Genomic DNA, 27,398 nt, shown 5'->3' on the forward strand with positions numbered 1-27,398 from the left:
AAGCTAATGCTTATTCTACAGCGGACTTGCTGCCTTTCAAGTGAGTTCCTGGGTCTCAGGTTACTCACTTGTGGAAGGCAGAATAACAGTTCCTTCCTTGTATATCTCATAGGGACATCATGTATGTCACACAGAATAATGTCTGTGCAGCCCTCTGAAATCATTATGCGGTCCCCATCCTTAAGAAACCTGCTTTGAGGTCAGGGATACATGACAGAGAAATGTAAAATGACCAGAGAAGACCCCTGGGTGGTCTGTGTTCAAGTGCCAACTGTTTGGTGGTTGACTTCAAATGCCATTGGAAAGAGAAGCTAAAAATGGAACTGTTTGGTAAAAGCATGGATTTTTCAAAATATTTAGACATTTCATGTTTTATAGCAACTCCGTATCTGCCATCCACATGTGTTGAAATTGATGCAATGAACATTCTTTACCATGTATCCTGAGGAAGGCCCATTCCGTTAGGATTCCCCCAAAGGCAGTCTAGCTGCTTGGACTTCAGCGTGGCATACAGAATATGGAGGGAACATTGGGGAGGGGCCCCTACCAGTACCCCAATGTATACCTCAGTGCCATGCTGAGGGATTCAACTAACTCCTTGGGAAGGGCTATTTCCTACCTTTGATTAACTATGTACCTTTAAATTTTAGAGTAGGTCTTACATCTATGCACATGTGTGAGTATGGTGATTATCTAGCTTTTAATGTGATTCCACCTGCCACAGGCAAGTGAAAATGGAGCTTAAGGTACCTGGGGAAAATGTGTGAGTTATGATGGTTGCTTTCCAAATATAAAGGGAAAGGTTCCTTATACCGAATTTCATATTCCAGAGAATATGCACACATTATATATTAATTTAATAAAATCACAATCCCAGAAAAGAGACAATGTGACTTACTAGCTCTTTAAAAGATGTGGCGACTTGTGTAAACCATTACACTCATTGTGGATCCCACCATCCATGGTTCACAGCCCAAAAGAAATGTAGTTTGACTACGTCATGGTTTACATTTTCAGTTTGTGAAGAATAAATGGTTGAGACTGAGTCCCAGCTGGTCTCCAGGATATACATATTTCCATGGAAAACTGAAAGAGCACAGAAACCAAATGTAGAGATAGCAGACAATTTTAGCTGCATAGTTCGGTTTCCATCAGGCCTGTTTTGATCTGTTATAGACCTGAACATGAGAACAAAAGCATCTTCTCTCACCAGACTAACAGCTGTTTCTCTCTTCTAGTGTTCTGTTTCCTGTGGTGGTGGAGTGCGGATTCGCAGTGTCACATGTGCCAAGAACCATGATGAACCTTGCGATGTGACAAGGAAACCCAACAGCCGGGCTCTGTGTGGCCTCCAGCAATGCCCGTCTAGCCGGAGAGGTCTGAAACCCAACAAAGGCACTATTTCCAATGAAAAAAACCCACCAACACCTGAGCAGGACCCCGTAAAGCCCGTCCCTCTACCTACATCCAGGCCCAGAATGCTGACCACACCCATAGGGCCTGAGTCTATGAGCACAAGCCCTGCAGCAATCAGCAGCCCTCGTCCTATCACAGCCTCCAAAGAAGGAGACATGGGTGGGAAACAGTGGCAAGATAGCTCAACCCAACCTGAGCTGAGCTCTCGCTATCTCATTTCCACTGGAAGCACTTCTCAGCCCATCCTCACTTCCCAATCCGTGAGCATTCAGCCAAGTGAGGAAAATGTTTCCAGTTCAGATGCTGGTCCTACATGGGAGGGAGGCCTTGTAGCTACAACAAGTGGTTCTGACTTGTCATCTTCCCGCAACCCTATGACTTGGCCTGTGACTCCATTTTACAATACCTTGACCAAAGGTCCAGAAATGGAGATTCACAGTGGCTCAGGGGAAGACAGGGAACAGCCTGAGGGCAAAGATGAAAGCAACCCTGTAATATGGACCAAGATCAGAGTACCTGGAAATGACGCTCCAGTGGAAAGTACAGAAATGCCACTTGCACCTCCACTGACACCAGATCTCAGTGGGGAGTCCCCGTGGCCACCCTTCAGCACAGTGATGGAAGGACTGCTCCCCAGCCAAAGGCCCAGTACTCCCACAACTGGGACACCCAGAGTTGAGGGGATGGTTACTGAAAAGCCAGCTGACACTCTACTCCCTCTGGGAGGAGACCACCAGCCAGAACCCTCAGGAAAGACAGCAAACCATAACCATCTGAAACTTCCAAACGACATGAATCAAACAGAAAGTACTGAACCAGTCCTGACTGAGGAGGATGCAACAAGTCTGATTGCCGAGGGCTTTTTGCTGAATGCCTCCAATTACAAGCAGCTCACAAACGACCATGGCTCTGCACACTGGATCGTCGGAAACTGGAGCGAGGTAAGACACTTCCTACCCAAGGCCTGGTGTTACATGGAAAAAAGCTAGGAGTGTTAAATTCATGTGAAAATTTCAAAATCAACTTGCATTAAAATATATTCTGTGAAAACAAAAGGAAGCAGTCAGACCATGCCCTCACCTCCCTCCTTACCCCCCAACTCTCCAAATGGAAAAATATATATATAAATTATATAACTTGTGAAGTTGTATAGATATATTGTCTAGCTTTTAATCTGGTTCTACCTGCCACAACCAAATGAGAGTTCCTGCCTTGTACATTTCATAGGGCTGTTGTGTATATCACACAGAATAATGTCTGTGCAGCCCTTTGAAATCATCATGCAGTCCCCATCTTTAAGAAACCTGTTTTGAGGTCAGAGATACAAGACAGAGAAACATAAACTGACCAGTGAAGACCCCTGGGTGGTCTATGTTCAAGTGCCAACTGTTTGGTGGTTGACTTAAAATGTAATTGGAAAGGGAATCTAAAAATTTATATATAAGGAAGGAGAACAAATGCAGTGAGATATACTGAAATGTACCCTGAACTAAGCCAGGAAGCCTGGGCAGTTGGCTGTGTAATCACGGCAAATTCATCTATCTTTCTGAGCCTTTTTTTTTTTTTTTTTTGCCTACAGAATGATAAGGCAAGTGTAGATTACCTCTAATGTTCCTTCCAGCTATAAACTGTAATGATTCTATGATGAAGGATGACTGAAAAGGTCTGAGTTCACATTTCAATAAAAAACCTAGTTTTGAGACGTGGTTTAAAATTGTGAAGTAATCACAGATAGAATGGAAACCTAAGACAAAACTTGTTAAAACAATTGTATAGCTCGCCATATCAGTGATTTTTTTTTTCCTTTTCTTTTGGTTTGTTTGAGTGCTTGCATTTAAAAAATTCATTTTGGCTTATTGAAAGAATTAGAATATAGAGGAAGAAGAAAATAAGCATGATGACATCATGCTAGCCCCTATTTTCATGTTCCAGAAATTTGGCTAGATATTTGTCTTTCCATTTCTAGAACTAATTACATCCTTTGAAGCATCAAAATCATTTCTCACCTATTTGAAATCTGAATATGCAGTATACAAACTCGTTAGTATAATGTAACAATGCAAAAGAGGACTTTGCGGCAAAGTAATCACATGTTCAAATCATTCAGCATTTTTATGACATTTCGTGACTCATCTCCCCAGCTAAAGGGAAGTAAACTATTAGCAGCTAATATAAAAATAGCAATTTTAAGTATAACAATTTATAAAGCATGTAATTTACAAACTATTTTCACAGGTAGTCTCTTATTTTTCCCTTTTGATGGTCCTGATGAGTAGGTAAGTGTCTCACTGATACCAATTTACAAATAGAAAAAGAGATTTGTAACAGTTAACTGATTTCTCTGAAGACACAATTGGATGACGAACCTTCTATCTCTTCCCACTCTGATCTGCTATCTCTCTAGTGGATTTTAGCACCAACTGACAACTTAACTATACAAAATTCTTTCATATAAATTAATCAACATCATTGGTCATGGAATTGACTAGAAGCAATAAATAGGTAAATTCAAACCACCTCCAAAATTTCTTGCATTAAATACTACAATTGTTTGCATTTGAGCTATGTTTTCACTTTGATTTGTGTTTGATTTCTAAAATGAGTTATCACATTTTCTGTCATCTTATCATCTCCATTGAGGTAAAGAATTCAGATTCAGAGATAGAGAAGATTTTCATGCTTACAGTAAGCCAATTTGTTGAAGGAAGGAGATGAGTGGGTCTCATGACTCCTGACATTTCAGTCCTGTTTCTTTCCTAATCAGTTTTCTTCCTAAGAATGCATCAGGCTTTATAAGCATGATTTTATGCTAATGAGCGTAAATTCTCTCATTTAATCCTTACCACGGTCCCAGGAGATTGGTAGTATTTTCCCTATTGCAGAGGCAAGGAAACTGAAGCTGAGAGAATTTAAGTGGCTAGCCAGAATCGTACAAACCTGTGAGCTACGAGGATTTGAACTCAGACAGATGGACTTCAGAACTCATGACCCCTGGCTCTGCAAATCAGAAAATATTACCATCCTCTGTGTCTTTGATTTTATTTGTTTCTTCTTTGGTCATATTACATATGAAAGTAATGCCAGTTATGTGGTGACCTTGGGTAGACAAATGAGAAAATCATATAGTTCACAAGAAAGTTATTTAAAATAACGTTGAGGCCACTCATGGTTACTTGAGTTCACAGGGGCAAATTGTCCCTCTATTACCACAGTGGGTCCAGGCTAGATGTTTTGAAACAAAATGGATCTGTTTAGGTGTTTTTGAAGTGATAGTGTTCAGATTCCCCCAAAGGCAGTCCAGCTACTTGTGCTTCAGCATGCCCTACAGAATGCGGAGGGAACACTGAGGAGAGGCACCTGCCAGTACCTGTCAAACAGTACTCTCAAGATATATATTTTCTTCCTAAATCATGGTATCCCTAAAGGGCAGATAAGCAGGATTACTGTCTTCCTTCAGTCGACGCGGTTTAGATAGTGTGTGGCTTCTGTGGACTGAGAAACAAAGAAAACAAGTTGTGGAAGTGGAGGCTACTAGTTAATTTGTATTTTGATATTTAGTTAATGGTGATAAGGTCTGAAAGCACTTACAATTAATGACACTGTGGGCCATGAGAATAAAACAGCCTAGGTCAAACAGAATATGAAAGAGTAGGCGATAAAAGGCATACGTGTAGGATTGACATCAGAACCATTAAAATACAAATGACATGTGTGCGTATGCCTATGTAATTAGAAATCACACTTGTCTACACTCACACACATTAGGAGGGCTAGGCTTCTGTAACAAATAAAGCCCAACAAGTAATGGCTCACCAGAAGAGATGTTGACTTATCAGTCATGTGGCAATACAAGGTGATTCCAGTCTGCAGTGCTGATGGTAGAGGATGGTGCAGTCATTTGGGAATCCAGGCTGACAATGGCTCTACCATCTTCCCATCATCAAATTTGCCCTGGGGACACCATCCCAGTCAATCAGAAAGGGAAAAGAGCATAGAGGCACTCCGGCAGGAGGTTGTATGCCCCAAGCCTTGAAGTGGGACAAATCACTTCTGCCTACATTCCATTGTCTAGAACTAGGTCACAAGATCAAACCAAACTCAAGGAAGCTGGGAAATGCAACCCAATTGTGTGCCCAGAAGAAGAAAGAGGATCATGGCGAATACCTAGCACTCTCTGCCGCTGACTCTAGGGAGCCTATTCCAAAGCAATGAGGATTTTGACCTATTGGGAGGTTATTGTAATAGTCCAGATGAGGCATGAGAACTATAAGAAGAATGTTCAGGATGAAGAGGGGAAAATATATCTGATATATATTTGAACTTAAAATTGGGGTTTGTAAATAATTGGATATGGGGAAGGAAGAAGAGAGAGGAGAAGAGAAGGAGTCTGTCACTGACTCACTGACTTTTTTTTGAGACAGGGTCTCACTCTGTCACCCAGGTTGGAGTGTAGTGGTTTGATGATAGCTCATCGCAATCCTGAACTCCTTGGCTCAAGCAGTCTTCCCACCTAAGTCTTCCGAGTAGATAGGAACAGGTGCCAACCACTGCACCCAGATAATTTTTTTATTATGTTTTGCAGAGATAGGAGTCTTGTTACGTTGACCAGGCTAGTCTGGAACTCCTGGCCTCAAGCAAAATTCTGCCTCAGCCTCCTGAAGTGCTGAGATTATTGGCATGAACCACTATTCGATTTGGGTTTTTGGCTATTCCGTTTGAATTGACTGTCATTGGCTATTCAATTTGAATCAACTATTTAATTTGAATTTTTGTTTGCTGGATGGTGCTCCTATGAACTGAAATTGTCTCTAAAAACAAAATGGTTGTATGATGACCCAGATATTAGTCTTTTTTCCCCATCCTCTTATCTTTTCATTCATCACCAAAACCCAGAGCAGTTGTGGAATTATGGCATTTAAGTGTGTTTTAATTATTTTGGCTTGAGAATATTTAATACATGTTAATTAATTGATAAATGTCAATTGATTTAATGAGACATTACTATATCCATGCAAACTAAGCCAAAATAAAGTACACATCAACTATGATTACTGTTTGAGCTCAAAGGTTAATTAACACATTTTGATTATAATAAATCAAAATACAAAGAATTAATTCTATCTCAAACGTCAGTATCTGACTTTGACAGAAATAAACTATTATTGAATACATTATAGCTCACCAAAAAAAAAAAAAAAAAAACCTGGCAGCAGCTGTGGAACCATTAACAGCTATTAATTCCTGGCAGTTTGGCTGGAAAAAGAATATTGGCTCAGATTCTAGAGTTTTCAAAGCTGTAAAGACTATTACTAGAACAGAGCTCCGCATTCGGCAGGAGTTCCCCCTTGTGACAGGGCGTGGTGCCTGCTCCCTTTGTGCATGTTTTGAGAGAAAATGTTTAATAAATAGAACTGAAGGCCAGCACAATGGCTCACACCTGTAATCCCAGCACTCTGGGAGGCTGAGGTGGGTGGATCACTTGAGGTCAGGAGTTCAAGACGAGCCTGAGCAGCATGGCGAAACCCTGTTTCTACAAAAAATATAAAAATTAGTCAGGCTTGGTGGCACATGCCTGTAGTCCCAGCTACTCAGGAGCCTGAGGCATGAGAAACACTTGAATCCGGGAGGCAGAGGTTGCAGTAAGCCAAATTCGAGCCACTGCACTCCAGGCTGGGTGATAGAGCGACACCCTGTCTCAAATAATAATAATAATAATAATAATAATAATAATAATAATAAATAACTGTCAGAGAGGTCATGGTTCAGAATGAAAACTCTGAGTTTTGAGTTCCTCACTGTCCTTGATTTTTATTTCTGCCTGTTCCTGAAGCTATTTCTTTGGGGTTGCCTCTCTCCATAATGAGTCACTTATCTCCCATTCACCGCATCTTAGAGCCCATAGAATCACCATTTGTATCAATTTTCCTCTGTCCTACAGAAAAAGAAATTGTAATCGTTTTTCAAGTCAGTGTCACCTCATCATTCCTGCCCTCTCCTCTTTATGTCCTCTGTTAGTCTAAGGCCCAGTGGTTTCTAATCTGATGGTAGGAGGAATTTACAGATGAAAGAAGATGCTTTTGTTTGTTACAACAATGTGGGGAAGGGGCTGCAACTAGCATTCAATGTCTGAGAGGCATGAATGATAAAAGTCTCGTGACATTCAGGAAGGTCCCTTATAAGGAAGAATTGTTGAGTCCCAAATGCCAATGGTGCCCAATAGATGAGAGTGAAGGACCTCAGTTACTACTCCTGCTTAGAACACCTGCCCTTGCCTCCTTGCTGGTCTACACACCTCCAGCCTCTCCCTTCTCCTATCTTTTCCACACACCGTTGCACAAGACGTCAGTCTGCCAAATTCATCCTCCAAAAAGCTATTCTAATCATTCCAAACTCCTGCACATAAGTCTTTGATATCGCCTCATTTCATACTTGTTCAGATAAAATCTACTGTAACCCAATATCCAACAGCCTTCCCAGGCTTACATAATCAAGCTTTCAAAACGTACTGCCTCCTACTTTTCTTCATCCATGCTAAGCTTCAACAGCTCAGTTGCCTTAAACCTCTTGCCTCTCCCAGTCTGGGGTCTCTATTCATGCTGCTTCCTCTCCCTGGAATTTCCTTCCCCTTCTCCTCTGCCCTTTTAAATCCTACCTGTTCAGGATCAAGCTTTGAGTCTGATCTTACACAAAGCTTTTCCTGATCCCTAAAACGGGAAGTGATTTATAAAGTTCCTTGGGTGTGATCTGAAATCGCTCTTGCAATGTCCTCCCATCTTCTGGCCTGTGGGAGTCTGTCCACAGCCCCACTGGACACAGCACATTCCTTTAATTGTGTTTTCAAATATTAAGTAATTGATATAAAAGCTGAGCTAACACTGTAAGTAGGTATAAACCTTGAAGCCAGACTTTCTGGGGTTTAGTCCTGACTCAGTAAATTACCAGCTGTACATCCTCACTCTACCTCATTTCCCTCATCTGTGAAATGAGGATGATGATAATGCCCAACTCATATGACTTAGGAGATAAAAGGAATAACTCTATGCAAGGTACTCAGAAGAATGTCGGGCACATAGGAAGTACTCAGTAAGTGTTTGCTCTGATCCATATTTACAAAACAGAGTACTTCAGTGCTATGCAGCGTGCATGGGTATAGCTCTTATTTTGATAGAGACTCACCTGTCATTGAATTGCCTCATCATTCAGTCAGATCCCTTGGGCCAGTCAGTTAACTGTAAACTGTGGTCGTATAGAATGGAAGTGACAGCACAATTTTCCACAGCATTTCAGAGCAGTGTTCATATGGTGCTGATGTGACCCCGAACATCAGTTCCAGTTCTGAACACCTGGACACTGACCCTTGACTTGGTTAGTCAGTCACCACAGGGTCACTGGGTGTAATGAGCCCTCATCCTCCAGCAGGCCAGCCCAGGTTTACTTTCATAGCAGAGGCAGGGGTCCAAGAGCAAGAATGGAAAGCACCAACTCTTGAGAAATGGAACAGCATCATCCACTGCTTTCTGTTGGCCAAGGCAAGTCACAAGAACAGCCCTGATTCAAGAGCTGGATAAATAAATTCCACCTCTGGATGAGAGAAGCTACAAAGTCCCCTTGCAAAGAGCATGGGTTTAAGGAAGTATGAATGACGCAGGCCATTAGTGCAATCAATCTATAGCACTTCAGCTGTTATCTCTATTACCTAGATACATAATATGATACAAAGGAGAAAGTGCTAGGAACTTAACAAAAGAAATCAAATCCTAAAGAGTTTTAAGGAGGAGAATATATTACCTTTATAAATGACCCACTTGGAAAAGATGATGATGTAGTAGAAAATAATTTCTACTTTTCTCTTTCTGTGATCTACAGATTATCTACCTAAGAACTCTATTATGTTATATATGTGTTATAACACAAGAACGTGCACAAAATGAAACATAAAATTATATGGAGAGTGAAGGCCGGGCATGGTGGCTCATGCCTGTAATCCCAGCACTTTGGGAGGCCAAGGAGGGCAGATCACCTGAGGTCAGAAGTTTGAGACCAGCCTGGTCAATATGGTGAAACCCTGTCTCTGCTAAAAATACAAAATTACCTAGGTGTGGTGGCACGCACCTGTAATCCCAGCTACTCGAGAGGCTGAGGCAGGAGAATTGCTTGAACCTGGGAGGCAGAGGTTGCAGTGAGCCGAGAACATGCCACCACACTCCAGCCTGGGCAACGAGGCAAGACTACATCTCAAAAAAAAAAAAAAAAAAAAAAAAAAAAATTATATGGAGAGTGAAGATACAGCAAGAGAAACATAAGTCTGGTCTTTATTTACAGCCTATCAAACCTTAAGCATGTCATAGACGGAACCTCCACCCTGTCTTTTTTTTAGTTCAGCACTGTGTTTAGCTCGTCCAGAAACAGCCCCTTTTAATAAGGATGAGCAGCGGAGAGGGGATGCAAGAAAAATCAGTTACAGGAAAGAATCAGGTACATAAAAGGGAACAAATTATGTGGTGGACATTTGCATAGTTTCAAAGTGACCCCCTGCTAAACCTGAGATATTTAAGAATTATAAACAAACAAAAACACTTTGAGGGGAATGAGCTGTATGTGTGGCAAAAGGCAACTGAGTTCACCACCAGTGGATAGAGGGATGAAAAGCATCATGTTATAACATCTTTCTAACTCCAAGTGTGATATGAGGACCAACAGCATCGGCAGCACCTGGGAGCTTGCTAAAAGGCACAATCGCCTCCCCTCCCCAGATCTACTGAATCAGAATCTGCATTTAGCAAGGTCCCCAGATGATTCATATGGTCCCTAAGGTTTGAGGAGCACTACTGTAACAAATATTGTTCTGGGTTTTAGAGACAGAAAACCCTTTGGGCAGGTCAGCTCTGAAAGCCTGTCTCTTCATCTACACCATAGTGATACCAGTCTACAATGCAGGTTTGTCATGGAGGGAAATAGGTGAGATAGTATCATTCAGTGTTAGAGAGGAGAGGCAAGGGGCAGACACCTAGACCTGACATCCACTGTGAACAGCATTCGTAGGAAATGTGGCAGCTTCTCTGCAGCCCCCTGGGCAATCATGACAGGATAATTAACTTTTTTTTCTTTTGAGACAGGATCTCACCCTGGCACCCAGGCCGGAGTGCAGTGTGCAATCATAGCTCACTGCAGCCTCAAATCCCCAGGTTCAAGCAGTCCTCACCACCCAGCCTCCTAAGTAGCTAGGAATGCAAGTACACAACACCACAGCTGGCTAATTTTTAAATTTCTTTAGAGATGGGTTCTCTCTCTGTTGCCCAGGTGATCTGAAACTCCTGGGCTCAAAGGATCCTCCTGCCTCAGCCTCCCAAAGACTGAGGCATGAGCCACTGCACCTGGCCTGCCAGGATAAGTTTTAAAGGGAAGCAAATTTCCATTTGCATTGAATTTTTCTTCCACATACAAATCAGTTTCTCAACCGTGGTTGTTTGTTAAAATCAGCTGGGGAGTTATTTTTAATACTGAGCATCCCTGCATCCTACCCCAAGAGATTCAGATTAATTTGTGTAAGTGGGGTGTCCCAAGTGTTGGTAATTTTTAAAAAGCTCTACAGGCAATGTTAGTGAGCAGCCGGGACTAAGAACTGACTCCAGGATCCCAGCGATGGGGCATGTGTGGGAAGGTGACACTCAGCCTCTGTCATCTCTCTCCTTCCCTGCCACAGTGCTCCACCACATGTGGTCTGGGGGCCTACTGGAGAAGGGTGGAGTGCAGCACCCAGATGGATTCCGACTGTGCGGCCATCCAGAGACCTGACCCAGCAAAGCGATGCCACCTCCGTCCCTGTGCTGGCTGGAAAGTGGGAAACTGGAGCAAGGTAACTTATCAGGCTTGGCAGAGTCTTGGAGGTAGAGAAGGTGGGGATGCGTTGGGGAGGGAATCTTACATAAGCACTTGCCAAAGTCGTTTTTTTTCTACCTTTCTGCTTCCCTTTTGCCTCTTATGAAATCAGGGATGAGTAAATCATGGGCATTACCATAGGACTACTTCAAGTTACACAAAAGTCTTAGAAGTACAGTTTTTATTAACCCACATGTGGTAACCCACCTGACCTTTCTCTTACAAGACAAACCAGAAAAGTTAAGTTTGGGTTATTAGTTGCTTCTCTAGCATGCAATGCTATTTCTATATTACTTCAATTTAGCATTTTAATGAATAATCCTATATTATCACGTATATAATTAAATCATGAATCACCTGTGCTTTACAAAGCAAATAATACAGTTTAATCTTCCAGACCCAAAATGAAAAGAAAGCTGAGATATAAAGAATAATTGGTCTTTAAAAGCATACTCCCCGCAGTGATCTTCTTATTTATTTATTTATTTATTGAGACAGAGTCTCGCTTTGTCACCTAGGCCGAAGTACAATGGCATGATCTTGGCCCACTGCAACCTCCGCCTCCCGGGTTCAAGCAATTCTCATGCCTTAGCCTCCTGAATAGCTGGGATGACAGGCACCCACCACCACGTCAGGCTGATTTTTGTATTTTTAGTAGAGATGGGGTTTCACTATGTTGGCCAGGCTGGTCTTGAACTCCTGACCTCAAATGATCCACCTGCCTCGGCCTCCCAAAGTGCTGAGATTGCAGGCGTGAGCCACCACACCCAACCATACTGATCTTTTTAAAGTGCAATTTTACCATCTTTGCCAATCTTACTGTGATTACTCATTTTGCTGTGCTGTCTGCATAGTTCCTTGTGAAAAGAATGTATCAGGTTTTCAGATTAGTACACCTTGGTGCTTTGAGACACAAACTAGGCCTGATCTGCTTATCATGGCTGTACTAGGGCTTAGCCAGCCCTTGGGGAATAATTCCGGGCTATAAGACACTGGTCAGCGGCGAGATCGAGGGCCAGTTGGCAGGTAGGGAGTACAGAGGTGTGAGCTGTGCATATACCTGTTTGCCATACATGCTCAACCCTAGGAAGCCTGGTTAACCCCTGTCTTCTCTCCAGGGAGCTGGTTCCTCTTGATAACTGAGACACAGGAGAAAGGAAAAGAAAGAGCTATCCAAGAGGTTTAGGGAAGCTGATATCACTCTAGACATTCATTTCTTCATCTAGTGAAGAGTTCATGTCCCCAGACAAACAGGACCCAGAGGTGTTGCACTGGGCATTTCTGTCTCTAGTTCTCCTGGCAGACTTACCATCAGACAGGAACATGGGATGCTCCTGTCTGATGGTTGGTCTTTAGGACCCTTTCCCAAAGCAAGGCTCTGGTCTTTGGAAGAAAGGGGTTGTGAGGCTACTCCTTGAGAAAATTACCACCATCTTTCTCTTTTATATCATTTTCTTTCAAGGATCAATACTGGGTTTTTTTATTTCTCTTCCAACTCATAACAAACTCAGGATCCAACAAGGACTGCAAGTTTGGCTACAACTTCCCTTCCGTATCCAGAGAAATCTCAAGAAACATCTCATATACCTGAACTTGCCAAATGTTGACCAAGTCCTAAAGTTCCACTTTCTTCTCACTGGGAATAATCATTTCGTTGGAAATTACATGGCTCATGAAAAGGACAGATGTGTGAAATAGCTTGCGTTTTGAAAAGGTCAGCTCCAGCCTGAGGGACTCTAGCCAGTGCAAACCCTGGATGAGGAATCAGCAAGCTCATCTCTGGGGTCCGGCCTCCTAAGGAAAGCCTGGCTTGACTCCTTGCCTTGTCTATAGGGTCTCTCTCATGCCTCTCTCTCTCTCTCATGGCCTGTAGGGTTGCAGATATATTGATGAATCTCTGTAGTGCCCTGAGTGGTTTTGTAGGAGTTATTTCTAACACATCATCAAATTCAACTAGAATGAGGTAACTGCTCTATCTAAACTCTAATCCTCAAAATTACTCTATTCCTACCAGTAAAGAAAGTTCTCTTTTATTAGATAATAGATAAACCTTATATCAAAGACACTATTTAACTACTGATTGTCAGTTGCCCTGGTTTTTGATTTTCTGACTTCTGTTATGGGTATTGCACACATCAGCAGTCCCTAACCTTTTTGGCACTAGAGACCAGTTTTGTGATCTCTACAAAATTCTTTTCCACAGACTGAGGAAATGGTTTTGGGATGATTCAAACACGTTACATTTATTGTGTACTTTATTTCTATTATTATTACATTGTAATATATAATGAAATAATTACACAACTCACCATAATGTAGAGTCAGTGGGAACCCTGAGCTTGTTTTCCTGCAACTAGACGGTCCCATCTAGGGGTGATGGGAGACAGTGACAGATCATCAGGCATTAGATTTTCATAATGAGTGTGCAGCCTAGATCCCTTGCATGCACAGTTCACAACAGGGTTTGCATTCGTATGAGAATCTAATACTGCTGCTGATCTGACAGGAGGTCGAGTTCAGGCAGTAATGTGAGAGATGGGGAGCAGCTGTAAATACAGATAAAGCTTTGCTTGCTCACCTGATGCTCACCTCCTGCTGTGCAGCCTGATTCCTAACAGGCTGAAATATAACAGACTGGGGACTGGGGACTCCTGACATACATGGCTTGTCTTTCCTAGAGATATTAACTTAAATTTTATCTCAAATCTTGATTATTGTGACCCCTTTTTCTAATTAATATTTTTTTCGAGGTGAAGTCTCACTTTGTCACCCAAACTGGAGTGCAGTGGCCCAGTCATAGCTCACTCCAGTCTCAACCTCCTGTGCTTAAACAATACTCCTGCCTCAGCCTCAAGTAGCTGGAGACCCCTTTTTCATATGGATGTCTGAAGTCCACATCATGGGCTAGGAAAGATTTGAAGGCCTTCCTTCTCAGCTTCATTAATTCTGATAGGCCTTTTCTGCTGTCTTTTTGACAGACCTCCAAAATCTAGAGGAGGAAAGAGGATCCCTGGTTTTGCCTTTAAATATCCAGAGAGTTTAGATTCTGCCAAACTGATCATTTGCCTTTTCACAGATACTTTCTCAGAAAGAAAAATTATAATTTTAACTGGAATTTTCTGCATTATTCCAGCAATCTCTCCTCCAGATCCAGAAACACTTTAATTCTCATAGGATGACGGGGTATGTTGCAGCCTCACCTGAACCCACAGGTATCATACCTGAGGCATCCAGGTTACTCACCAGGAACTTTTACCACTGTGATTGCTGTCTGGATTGCAATTATTTTACTGGCTTATTTCTCTAATACCATACTTCTTGATGAAGCCTGATAGAACGGCTGTGAACATTTTCTCATATACATATGTCAGGTTTATGACTATACCAAAGGTCATGTTACAGTCTGAAGGGAGTGGGTGGATGAGCAGAAAGAACACTCAGGGGACGTAGGCTGGTGAAAGATTATTTTATTCAGCACCAACTCTCATCAGCAGCTTTCTTACACTGCCCGCCCCGTCTCGGTTGCTTAGTCTGGCTCCCACACACAGCTGCACGGCTGACTCTCCCTTGCTTTCAGGGTCAGCAGCTTAACTCTTTCTTTCTCTCTGGGCATGAGCGAGTCAAGCTGTGTCCTGGCTCCCCTCTGTCCATCTTTGCAGATGGACAGCTTTGGCTCTCTCTCTTTCTCTTGGTGCTAGCATGACCGCACAGTGTCAAACAGGGCAGTTATACCTTTTGCAGACAACAGTGGCTTAGAGCCAAGTGATGGCCTTCCCATGTTAGGGCTACATGGCTGTGATAACAAGTGTAGTTACACACCTGCACTCTAAACTTGCTGAGTCACACAGGATGTAAGCAGCCTACCTCGGCCTATCCTTCACCAAACCACAGCCATGTTCCTTACAACATGACAGAGGACCGAGACATTCAGATCTCTACCTTTCCAGTGTCTGGAAGTAGTTTATCACAGTGGATTGCTTCCTCTTCATGCACTAATCTGTCTGAAACAAAATCAAGGTTGTCATCCTCAGGTTTGTCCCAGCGCCAGTCTTGTAAAAATGCAATTCTGCAGTATTGAATCCCAGAGGGGCTTGACTTGGAATCAGACGTATCTGGGATGATAACCCTACTCTGTCACTAATCAGCACGTGACACTGGCCATTCATCTAACTACTTAGGAGCTTTAGTTTTCTCATTCCTGAAATGAAGTGGATGATATTGCCTCTACTTACTTTGTAGAATTGTTGTAAGGATCAAAAGAGAAAATGTATGCAATGAACTCTGTACATGATAAAAGACCATTCAAATAAGGACCTGGACAAACGTCAAGCTCTAGGTAAAGGTTAGGGCTGGCTATTGGACATTTACTAATCTCTTGCTTCCTGGGCTTGGGGCAGGAGGCCTGTGGACAGGTTAGTGAAGTAAGCCCTGCCAATGGAGAAATTGACCTGAGAAAGTGTTCACTCCCCAGTACTACACAGTCAGGGTGCTCAACATGTTCCTGAACTCTGGAGGATTTGACCTGCCGTGGGTGCTAGTGCTGCCACGTGCCTGACATTGCATGGAAGCTTTGGATAAACAATTTTATTTTTACCATAATACAGGACTTTATAATTCCCACTAAGGAAACTAGGGCTTAGAGTATTTAAATCATCAATATATACTTGATCACAAAACTAATACTAAATAGTCTCAATTCTAAGAAAACTGTCACCTGGGGGATTATGTCATTTTAACTACAACTTTTCAGAAAAAAATGAAACACTACACAACTAATATGTACATCAGTTGTAGGACACATGCCAGTTTCAGAATGTTAAAATCTGTATGGGGGCGGCTAGGCGCAGTGGCTCATGCCTGTAATCCCAGCACTTTGGGAGGCCAAGGCAGGTGATCACTTGACCTCAGCAGTTCAAGACCAGCCTAGGCAATATGGCAAAACCCCATCTCCACTGAAAATACAAAAAATTAGCCCGGCTTGGTAGAGCGCATGCCTGTAGTCTCAGCTACTCAGGAGGCTGAGGTGGGTGGATCACTTGAGCCCAAGAAGCAAAGGTTGTGGTGAGCCAAGCAAGATTCTGCCACTGCACTCCAGGCTAGGCAACAGAGTGAGACCCCATTTTTTAAAAAAAATTCATATGGGAGAAAAAGCGATTCTTCTGATGGAAGAAATGTAGTAAGAGATAATAATGAGCTTGAAAAATCCTCAGCTGGGTTTGACAGCAAAGCCATGCATCATCGGCAGCTCCACACACTTCCTCACTGACATTTTGTCTGCTGCTTCTGAAGTTTTGGGAACTGCTGATTTGACAACCCCTTTATTACTTCTGTTAGAATGAACATTGCCCTTTTCATAGTTGAGTCTAGCAGATCTTGATTTATTTCTGAAATGAATCAGAAAGATTTTTACCTTTTATTTGTAATAATCTGTCTTCCCACATAGGCAATGTTGCCATTTTATTTTAGCGGTAACTTTATCATCTAAGTTATTTGCTGGAAAGTAACAGGAAGTGACAGCCATTCCTTATGGCCTTGGATTTCATGTATTTGCTAACTAGTCCTTCTGTCTTATTCTAGTTCTTGTCTCCATGTTTATTGAATTTTACAAATTGTCTGTGGCAGTGCTGCATTTTATGGACCTGAAGTTTTACAAATGAATAAAATGGGGGAATAGCCTTTGTTTTGCTAAATACAGACAAACCATACTTTCATACACAGCATGTTCCCAAAAACATTTACTAAAGTCCAGTGTGCAAAAGTCAAACCTAGGATTGTATGTTATAGGAGAGCTTCTATCCTATGAAGGCAAAAATTGAGTAGCCAGAAAGGTGGATCATACACTGAGTATCCCTGCATTTATTTTCTGCCGAGACCAGCTCGGTTGGGAAGACCCTAATCCAGCGACGTTAGAGGAATTAAAGACACACACATAGAAATATAGAGGTGTGAAGTGGGAAATCAGGAGTCTCACAGCCTTCAGAGCTGAGAACCCCGAACAGAGATTTACCCACATATTTATTAACAGCAAGCCAGTCATTAGCATTGTTTCTATACATATTAAATAAACTAAAAGTATCCCTTATGGGAAACGAAGGGATGGGCCCAATTAAAGGAATAGTTTGGGCTGGTTAACTGCAGCAGGAGCATGTCCTTAAAGCACAGATCGTTCATGGTATTGTTTGTGGCTTAAGAATGCCTTTAAGCGGTTTTCTGCCCTGGGCAGGCCAGGTGTTCCTTGCCCTTATTCCCGTAAACCCAAAACCTTCCAGCATGGGCGTTATGGCCATCATGAACATGTCACAGTGCTGCAGAGATTTTGTTTATGGCCAGTCTTGGGGCTAGTTTATGGCCAGATTTTGGGGGGGCTTGTTCCCAACAGTTTTCTTCTTGATACAATTTTTTTCTGTATCTAAACCATCACCCTCTCTTGACATCCCTGAGCATTTCAGATTAAGAGATTCTCAAGAAGAAATGGTTAGACAAGTGCCAATTAAATGGAAGCCTTTAGGAACACATAAGAAATGACCCCAAGACCACCAATGTCCACACCACAAGGCTCTCCATAATGGCCTCTGCCCATCTTCTCTGTCTACCCCTACCCCCTACTCTAGCATTCTGACCAACTTACTGTTCCTAGTCAAGCCGTGTGGGTTCACAGCCTCTGTGCATGCCATTGCCGCCACTTCAAATGTCCCCCACACTATTTTGCCAGTCACGTGAGCATTTACTCATTAAGATTCAGCTCAAGCTTTGACTCCTTTATTTAAGCTATCCTTGACTTCTTCAGGTGAAGTTGACTGTGTCCTCCTTTGTGTCCTCACTAGATTGTAGATAACTATGGCTTGTAATCTTTATTTCTTCTATTCATTTATGTGACTTCCCCTGCCCCAGCTAGATTGCAAACCACTTAGGGTAGAGATACAGAACTTGGAACATAGTAGTGCTCAATGAGGGGAAAGTGGGATGGGGAGAGGGACAGGCAGACCCATGAATTTTGATGCTGTTCCACTTGGAATTTTTGGAATAAATTTTTTTTAACTTTTATTTTCAGTTTGGGGTACAATTGCAGGTTTGCTACATAGGTAAACTTGTGTCATGGGGGTTTCTTGCACAGATTATTTCATCTCCCAGGTATTAAGCCTGGTGCCCATTAGTTATTTTTCCTGATCCTCTCCCTCCTCCCACATTCCACCCTCCATTAGTCCCCAGTGTGTGTTGTTCCCCTCCATGTGTCCATGTATTCTCATCATTTAGCTCCCACTTATAAGTGAGAACACGTGATATTTGGTTTTCTGTTCCTATGTTAGTTTGCTAAGGATAATGGCCTCTAGCTCTATCCATGTTCCTGCAAAGGACATGCTCTCATTCTTTTTTATGGCTTTATAGTATTCCATTGTGTATATTACCACATTTTCTTTATCCAGTTTATCATTGATGGGCATTTAGGTTGATTCCGTGTCTTTGCTGTTGTGGATAGTGCCACAGTGAACATATGTGTACATGTGTCTTTATTACAGAATAATATATATTCCTTTGGGTATATACCCAGCAATGGAATTGCTGGGTCAAATAGTATTTCTGTCTTTAGGTCTTGAGGAATCACCAACACTGTCTTTCACAATGGCTGAACTAATATACTCTATTACCAACAGTGTACAAGCATTCCTTTTTCTCCACAGCCTCGTCAACATCTGTTATTTTTTTACTTTTTAATAATAGCCACTTTGACAGGTATGAAATAGTATCTCATCGTGGTTTTGATTTGCATTTCTCTAATGACCAGTGATGTTCAGCTATTTTTCATATGACTGTTGACCTCATGTATGTCTTTTTTTGAAAAGTGTCTGTTCATGTCATTTGCCCACTTTTTTATGTGGTTGCTTGTTTTTTGGGTTTTTTTGTTTTTGGGTATAAATTTAAGTGCCTTAGAGATGTTGGATATTAGAGCTTTGTCAGATGCATAGTTTGCAAAAGTTTTCTCCCATTCTGTAGGTTGTGTGTTTACTCTGTTGATAATTTCTTTTGCTGTACAGAAGCTCTTCAGTTTAATAGATCCCATTTGTCAATTTCTGCTTTTATTGTAATTGCTTAAGAACAAAGCTGGAGGCACCAGGCTAAGAGACTTCAAAGTATACTACAGGGCTATAGTAACCAAAACAGCATGGTACTGGTAAAAAAACGGACACATGGACCAATGGATCAGAATAGAGAACCCAGAAATAAGACTGCACACCTACAACTATCTGATCTTTGAATTATTTTAAGGGTCTTATGAATGTGTTTAGCATAAGGAAAAGGTCAGAAAGGAATTCTTTCCATATCCCAATTTAGTATTTGATGTATAACTTTGAGAGGAAGAAAGTATTCTGAAATCAAAACAGAGCACAAACTCAGTGATCTCATACGTTTATGACACTGTAGAATGCTGTGATAGTTTAATCATCTAGTTTATCCTCTTTCGAATACCAATGGAGAAATGGAGGCTTAGAGAAGTACAGTGATTAATCTGCAGTCACATAGCCACTTGATGCCAGGGTCATAGATGGATTTGGTCTGTTAGTTCCCCAATCCTATGTTTGCTAGTTGTGCTATACTTCTCTGAACACTCTGTAGGAGTCCAACCTGGGAAGTGTATTAGGAAGACTTCATAAATAAAAAATAGCACAAGAAAGAAAACATTTCGATTTCATTTTACCTCTGCCAGTGGCCCCAGTAAGCTAAGGGTATTTTTCATTCTAACTCAGTTTGCTTTGCAAATCACAGGAGTTAAACAAACTGATATAGTGATGTGGTAACTGGATTCTATCAGACCTGTTTGGTTTCAACAGGGCATTCGCCAGTCTTTCTGTTCTCATTAGCCTGCCTCTTGTCCTTAGTCTGGTTTGCAGGCTTTACATTAGGAAAACAGGAATACAAATGGCCCTCCTCTCAGGCAATAAGAAAATGAATATCACAATTGTCATTCAGCACACAAAAGCAAAAGAGCATTAGGACTGGAGTGACTTAATATGCTGTCACTTCCCTCTTGCTAACAGAATCAGAGGCTCTTTTGAAAATGGAATGGAATAATCATAGATTTAGTGAGTGTCTTCCATTACTGACTTCAGCGTATTAATATTATTTCCCACTGAATGTGAACATGCTCTTGACAAAAGAGTAATGCTAATTTGACAAATAAATTTAGGAATAACAGATTATACCAACAAATGGAAAATAAAAAAGTAAAGTCTCATTTTATGCTTATTTTATGTCCCCTTTTCCTAATAAAAGTACTCTTGTTTTAACTATGTGCTATTTCCTGGAAATTTATTTTGTCAGACAAATAGTTGCTTTGAGTGGAAGCTATTCACATGCTTTCTCATTTGTTCTGTGGTAAATTTTAAGCTTGCTGTTACTGTTTTTCTCTGTGTGTTTCCTGTGTGGCAGGAAAATAAAGTTTTCCATTTGTACTTTTGGGAAGCTGTTAGCAAGTATTGCTTATTTCTGATAACCTAAACACACTTGATTTATGGAAGTATCAGAGCATCAATCTGCCCCCTCGTCACATGGGCCCATGTGTTTCCAAGCTACAGACCAATGTTGGAAGTCAGGTGACTTGGTGAAATCTGCCAATCAGAGGAAGAAGGGGGAGCAGTGTTTTGGGGTCTATGTCTACCGAAAAGTCTTGAAGAATTTTCTTTCCTCAACCACAGCCCTAGAATCATGGCTCTTCCACCATAGCCAGAAAGACAGTGTGGTCTTTTACCCTTCAGAGAGAAGAGCCAGATGAAAATATACCTTACAGCAAGGGACACCCTTTCTTGGTGACTTGTTTCCTTGGCCAAGACTGCCAATGAGATCATTGATGGAAGGATTCAGAGGGTAAAGAAACACATTATTTATCCTGTAATTACCAGAGATCTCTTTAGCCCATTAGGAGCCCTTCCAGCTGGCATTTTCTCATAATTCAATGTTGATTCAACAGCTTCATAATGGCCATCTACACTGTGCCCGTCCCTGTGCTAGGGACCCATGGTGTGATGCAGAACAGGGCAGGGCAGGCTGTGCTTTCATGGCAGTGATGGATAGTAGAAAGGATGGACAAAATCAATAAAAGTTGCTCTGCAGTTTAGCTTTATGGAATGAAAACAGAAGAGGAGCTGAGACAAATTACAAGAGAAATCACCTCCTTTAGATCAGGTATTCCAGGAGGACCTCTCAGAAGAAGTGCCACTGAAACTGAGGCATACAAAAAAGGAACAGTAGTGGGTAATGCAGAGAATAGAGGAAGGAACATTCAGGACATGGGAACCCCAAGGACATGGTATTAAGCTGAGGAGAACCTGGGGAAGAACCTGGGCTGACGAGCACAGATGTTAGCCTCCATCCCACCTACCTCAGTTCCCCACCTCAGTGTGGGCAGTGACAAGACCCGTCAGGCCAGGTCTGGCCATGAGACACCAGGCTGCAGAGGGAAGATAAGCAGAAGGGCTATGGCAAGCACTAGAGTTCTAAACAGACCAGAGAGCAAGTCCCAGACGCTCAAGTTATGATCAGATAAAATCTTTATAGGTGGGGGAGTAGGGAACTGCCAAAATCCAAGTGGTCAGAGAGTCAACAAAAGCAGCACTCTGGAACAGGCTGGGTAAACTTGGTTGTAGGTGACCCAGGCCCATCAGTGTTTATCACCGTCCAAAGGAAGTCAGCAGGCTGCTGGGAAACCTGGGCTGCTGCACAGTGGGTGGGGTCAGAGAGGAGGGGAGTGAGTAGCGCCTGTGTAGTGGCTATCGGGGGCAAGTGCTGAGAAGACTCTCAGTGATGGCTGCAGGTGATGGCGCTGCAGGAAGAATGGTGAGGGTGGGGGCAAGGACAGCCTTTGCTCACACCCATAAGTCAAACCACTGAGTAGTGATTCAGTTTATTTCCCTACTCAAGGCCCTTCATGAGAGACACATCGTAACCTATTCTGCATCCAGCATCATAGAGAAAACCAGCATTCTGAAGGAAAGATGGAGAAGGCTTAGCAGCAATGCCTACTCCTGGGAAGGGATAGGCAGGCCACTCTGCCTCCAGTAAATACTGACTTCCAGAGGGAACGGCCACCCACTGGGGCAGATGCTGTACCAGCAGGCACTCCAGCCCCAGGGTCTATAATCTCCCCACAGCTGCGAGGTAGCAGTTATGATCCCAGTTTAGAGATGGGACACCTGAGGCTCAGTGTACTTCAGTGACAGGCCCAGGGGCTCATGACTAGTGAGTGGCAGAACTGGAATTCTCACCCACCTCTGTTGGCCCTCAAAACCCGCACACTCCTATGCATCTGTTTCCCAACATCAGGAGCTGCTGGGGTGCCTCCTGCTCTGTGGTGTGGGAGTGAAAGCAGGGTTCACCGGAACTAGACCTAACCCCCCTTTATGACTGGATGCCTGGCACCTCCACGGCTGAGGGGAAGGAAGGGAGGCCTGATGCCAATGACTCAGAGATCTCCTTTGCTTTTGCTATCCACACAGTGCTCCAGAAACTGCAGTGGGGGCTTCAAGATACGCGAGATTCAGTGCGTGGACAGCCGGGACCACCGGAACCTGAGGCCATTTCACTGCCAGTTCCTGGCCGGCATTCCTCCCCCATTGAGCATGAGCTGTAACCCCGAGCCCTGTGGGGTGTGGCAGGTGGAGCCTTGGAGCCAGGTATGGCCCCCAGAAAGGGAGAGATGTCTTCACACAACCTGGCAAGCCATGAATCTCAGTGTTACTGCCTAAGTGTAGAAATCAGGGAAGACAACACCTGTGTCCTGCCAATGACTGGCCTCTGTTCAGTGACCCAACCCTGTATCTGGGAAGCCGAATGGGTCTAACAGTTTGAGGAGGTGAAAAAATTCCATGGAAAAGACAATGTGTTATGGTTTTAATCACAACAGTTCAGTGTTACGTTGCAATCTGGTCTCCCAATGGATATACCGGGGAATTGGTGTTCCTGCTGGGGAAATGAATACAATGGGATTATCTGAACAAGGACGAGTCTGATGAGAGCCATTTGCAGACAGAGCCTAACATGCCTCTCTGAGGCTTCTGCAGTCAGGCTGGGAGAAACAGCCCTATCTTTTCCACACAGTATAATATTAGAGTTTCATCTCTTCTGTCTCTCAGATCATTGTACAAATAGTGAGTGTGTGTGTGTGTGTGCTCTCTTTATGAGGGCCCTGGCTCTACTGGGTATTAGTTTTACTTTGACACATGAAAACAAGGTTACTTTGGTGAAGTTCTTTGGTGAAGTGTGATGATCTCAGTTTTCAACAGGCAAATGTTTAAATATCTCAACAGCTAAAACATACTCCCAACTACATCCACAAATGATAGAAAGAAGACCAAAAAATAAAAATTAAAAAAAGGAAGCCCGCATATTTTGAGTGCGTCCAGGAGCTAGGCAGTTTGCCTGCAATACTTGGTCTAATTCTCTCCATGACCTGGATGGTAGGCATTTTTAATCCTATTTTATAGGGGAAGAAATTGAGACTTAGGTTGAGAAACGTACCTGAGACACACAATGAGAAAATAAATGGAGTTTTAATTCAAACATAAGGCATTCGCAACCAGAAAGATTTTTTTTTTTTTTTTTTTTTTTTTTTTTTTTTTTTTTTTATTATGAGAAACGGACAGTCTTGCATCTAGTCGACCCAAGGCTGGAAAGTAGCAGGTGGGCACAGAAATCTCAGAACTCAACTGCAAAGCATCGAAACTCCACCGGGTTCACGCAGTATATCATCCTGCCATCAGAGCCTCCAGAGCTAGGCTGGGAACATCACAAGCAGACAACGCGAGCCAAACCATCAGCAAAACGCAGCTAGTATTATTAATGTATTTTTTTACATTAGAAAAGAAAAATGGAAGGTTTACGTGTTAGCCCAGGAGGTCTTGACATCATACACTGACCTCAGATAGAAATAACCGCACCAGATCTCGCCTACCCAAAGTGCTGGGATTACAGGCTTGAGCCACCGCGCCCGGCCTCGCAACCAGAAAGATTTGATTGCTCATCTTTGATTGCCCATCTTTGATCCTGCTGTGCTATGGAACTTAGCCCAATAGGCATTGAACAAAAAGTGAACTAAGGAGAAAGAATGAATCAATAACTACTTTGCAGGGCACTTACCATGCGCCAGTGAAGGGAAGGCAAAGAATCCCAACCTGAGGCTACAGAGTTAGTGTCAAAGCCTGTGGAGGACTGAGCCCCGACTTACTTACCACCCACCGGCCAAGCATCCACACTGATTCCTGAGGCTCTGGGCCACTACCTAAAGTTTTCTGGGGCAGCAGCCACCACTGTCCCCTCTTCATCCTCCTTCCTCTGCCTATTTCCGGAGTACATGAAGTGCCTGCTACTCCCAGGCTCTGAACCCAGCCTCCAAACTCTCCATAGGTACTGAGCCTGGCCTGGACCTGTTCAGGCAGCAGCTTCCACAATCCAGGAATTCAGAGAGGAGCTTAGATTGCCCTGTCAGAGAAATGGCATTTGCAGGCGATCAAAGATGAGCAATCAAATCTTTCTGGTTATGAAAAAGATCTATTCTTTTGTTTCCTCAGTAGCTTCTAGGATCCCCATCAGGAGCCTGTTCCCTGAAGCCCTTCTGTCACCCTTCTTTCTAAACTGCCCTGTTTTGAGCAAACCACAAAAGTGGTAGAGTTCCCTCTTAAGCAGCAGTAGAGATAGAAAATGTAAAAGTCAGTTGAGTACCCGGAGCTGCTGTTAAGGAACTGGGCATCTTTAGGTACTTTCCCTGCCCGTGGTGCTGATTGCCATCCTGGGAATGTTATGAACCCATCTGGCAAGGCTATCGGCCCGCCCCGACTACCCTCCATGGCAGATGCATTTTAGCTGTGGGACCATCTCTACACCAGTAGTAGTCAAGCTTTATCATGCTTCAGGACAACCTGGAGGGCTTGTCAATGCACAGATGGATGGGTCCTACCCCCAGAATGGCCAATTCAGGGGATCTGAGGTGGAGCCTGAAATTTTGCATTTCTAACAAATACTCAGAAGATGCTAAAGTTGCTGGTCTGAGGAACATTTGAGAACCACTTTTTTGACCCCATTTTCCTGGAAATTACTTGCCCAGGTGGTGCTGAACCTGTGTGCACATAGGTAGGTATGCACAAGAACCCCAGATGTGGAATTCCTCTCCCTGTCTCCTCAGATGGGGTTAAAAACAGATTGAATAAGTGGGAAAAAGTTGATGTTGATTCTCAAAGCTGGAATATTGTGAAGGTGTGCTACATTAGTTCTTTTATCAAGCAGAAAAGATTAATTGCATATAATTTCCCTGTTTTTCATGATACTACCACACACATACTACCTGATGTGATGGACATGATGTTTGCAAGAGAGCCATAATTTTCTTGTTGTTATTGTTGTAGCCATGCTAAAACTAAGATTTTTCAAAGTGCTTTTCAAAATACTCAAAGAACTTTTCAAATATTCTTGGCGAATTATTTTGTTTCCTCCTAAAAAAACTCATGCACATGAGATAATGTATCTTATAGAATTATTCTAGTAAGCAAAAACCTGACATGTTTCAGAATTCTACCCTTTTAGAAGTCTGACTTGTCATCTTGAATTTATTTTATGAGTGTTACAGCCAATGCATCTAAGTCCTGAGTGAATCCATCCATTTTATTACTCCTACTATGGACAAATTTAATTCTAAAACTTTATGCAGTGGAAAAGGAAGACTAAATCTCATTTTAATATGAGGCAAACAAAATTGTATTGCAAATGTGTGCCCCCTTTGGGGCTGTCAGAGATAATCATTATAAAACCTAAATTTTACATTTTGTTTCTAAAAGCTTTTTTCAAAAGACAAAATGCAAAAGACAAAATGTGATTGTCTTGGCAATGTGGGCTCTTTTTTGGTTCCATATGAACTTTAAAGTAGTATTTTTCAATTCTGTGAAATAAAATAATGTCCATTCTGGAATGACCACTCATTTAGGCTTTTAAAAACAATTCCTTCCTTTTGACATATTGTTTAACATTAGACTATTTGGCATATTCTGACTTTTCTCCTCCTTATGTCTTCAGGATTTGCTTCATCAATATTTCTACCTCTCTTTAATTCTTGTTTCCCCACTTAAAAGAAAAATAGTGAGTGGTCATTGTAAGGAACTTGCAGGAATGCTATAAATTCCAATACATATACCTATATTCCTAATAACACTGTACACAACAAAAATGACAATATGAAGTTCTTCACTTATCATTAAACATGTCTCCACCTGACTTTTACCTAATCTTGTCACTGCTGTATATCAGTGCTCCAGGTCCTGTGGAGGCGGAGTTCAGGAGAGAGAAGTGTTCTGTCCAGGAGGCCTCTGTGACTGGACAAAAAGACCCACATCCACCATGTCTTGCAATGAGCACCTCTGCTGTCACTGGGCCACTGGGAACTGGGACCTGGTAAGACTCGTTTATTCATACTTTTTTTTACTTTAGCTTTTTTGTTTTTTAAATACTTTAAGTTCTAGGGTACATGTGCACAACATGCAGGTTTGTTACATAGGTTACATGCCATGTTGGTTTGCCGCACTCATCAACTCATCATTTACGTTAGGTATTTCTCCTAATGCTATCCCTCCCCCAGCCCCCCACCCCCTGACAGGCCCCAGTGTGTGATGTTCCCCGCCGTGTGTCCAAGTGTTCTCATTGTTCAACTCCTACCTCCGAGTGAGAACATGTGGTGTTTGGTTTTCTGATCTTGTGATGGTTTGCTGAGAATGATGGTTTCCAGCTTCATCCATGTCACTGCAAAGGACATGAACTCATCCTTTTTTTGTGGCTGCATAGTATTCCGTGGTGTATATGTGCCACATTTTCTTAATCCAGTCTATCATTGATGAACATTTGGGTTGGTTCCAAGTCTTTGCTATTGTGAATAGTGCCACAATAAACATACCTGTGTATGTGTCTTTATCCTAGAATGATTTATAATCCTTTGGGTATATGCCCAGTAATGGGGTTGCTGGGTCAAATGGTATTTCCAGTTCTAGATCCTTGAGGAATCTCCATACTGTCTTCCACAATGATTAAACTATTACACTTCCCCCGACAGTGTAAAAGTGTTCCTATTTTTC

At 42.4% G+C, this 27,398-nt stretch overlaps 1 protein-coding gene across 1 annotated transcript in view; it reads left to right on the top strand.

Moving 5' to 3' along the window:
• ADAMTS12 (ADAM metallopeptidase with thrombospondin type 1 motif 12) overlaps positions 1 to 27,398 on the top strand; it is a 373,663-nt gene that overhangs the window by 326,413 nt on the left and 19,852 nt on the right. Inside the window, 4 exon segments of the mRNA XM_017870704.1 lie at positions 1,239 to 2,357; positions 11,120 to 11,272; positions 22,785 to 22,961; positions 26,581 to 26,724. Of these exon segments, the coding sequence (XP_017726193.1) occupies positions 1,239 to 2,357; positions 11,120 to 11,272; positions 22,785 to 22,961; positions 26,581 to 26,724 (1,593 nt within the window).

This window comes from Rhinopithecus bieti, unplaced genomic scaffold (genome assembly GCF_001698545.2).
Source record: "Rhinopithecus bieti isolate Rb0 unplaced genomic scaffold, ASM169854v2 scaffold_5613, whole genome shotgun sequence".
NCBI lineage: Eukaryota > Metazoa > Chordata > Mammalia > Primates > Cercopithecidae > Rhinopithecus > Rhinopithecus bieti.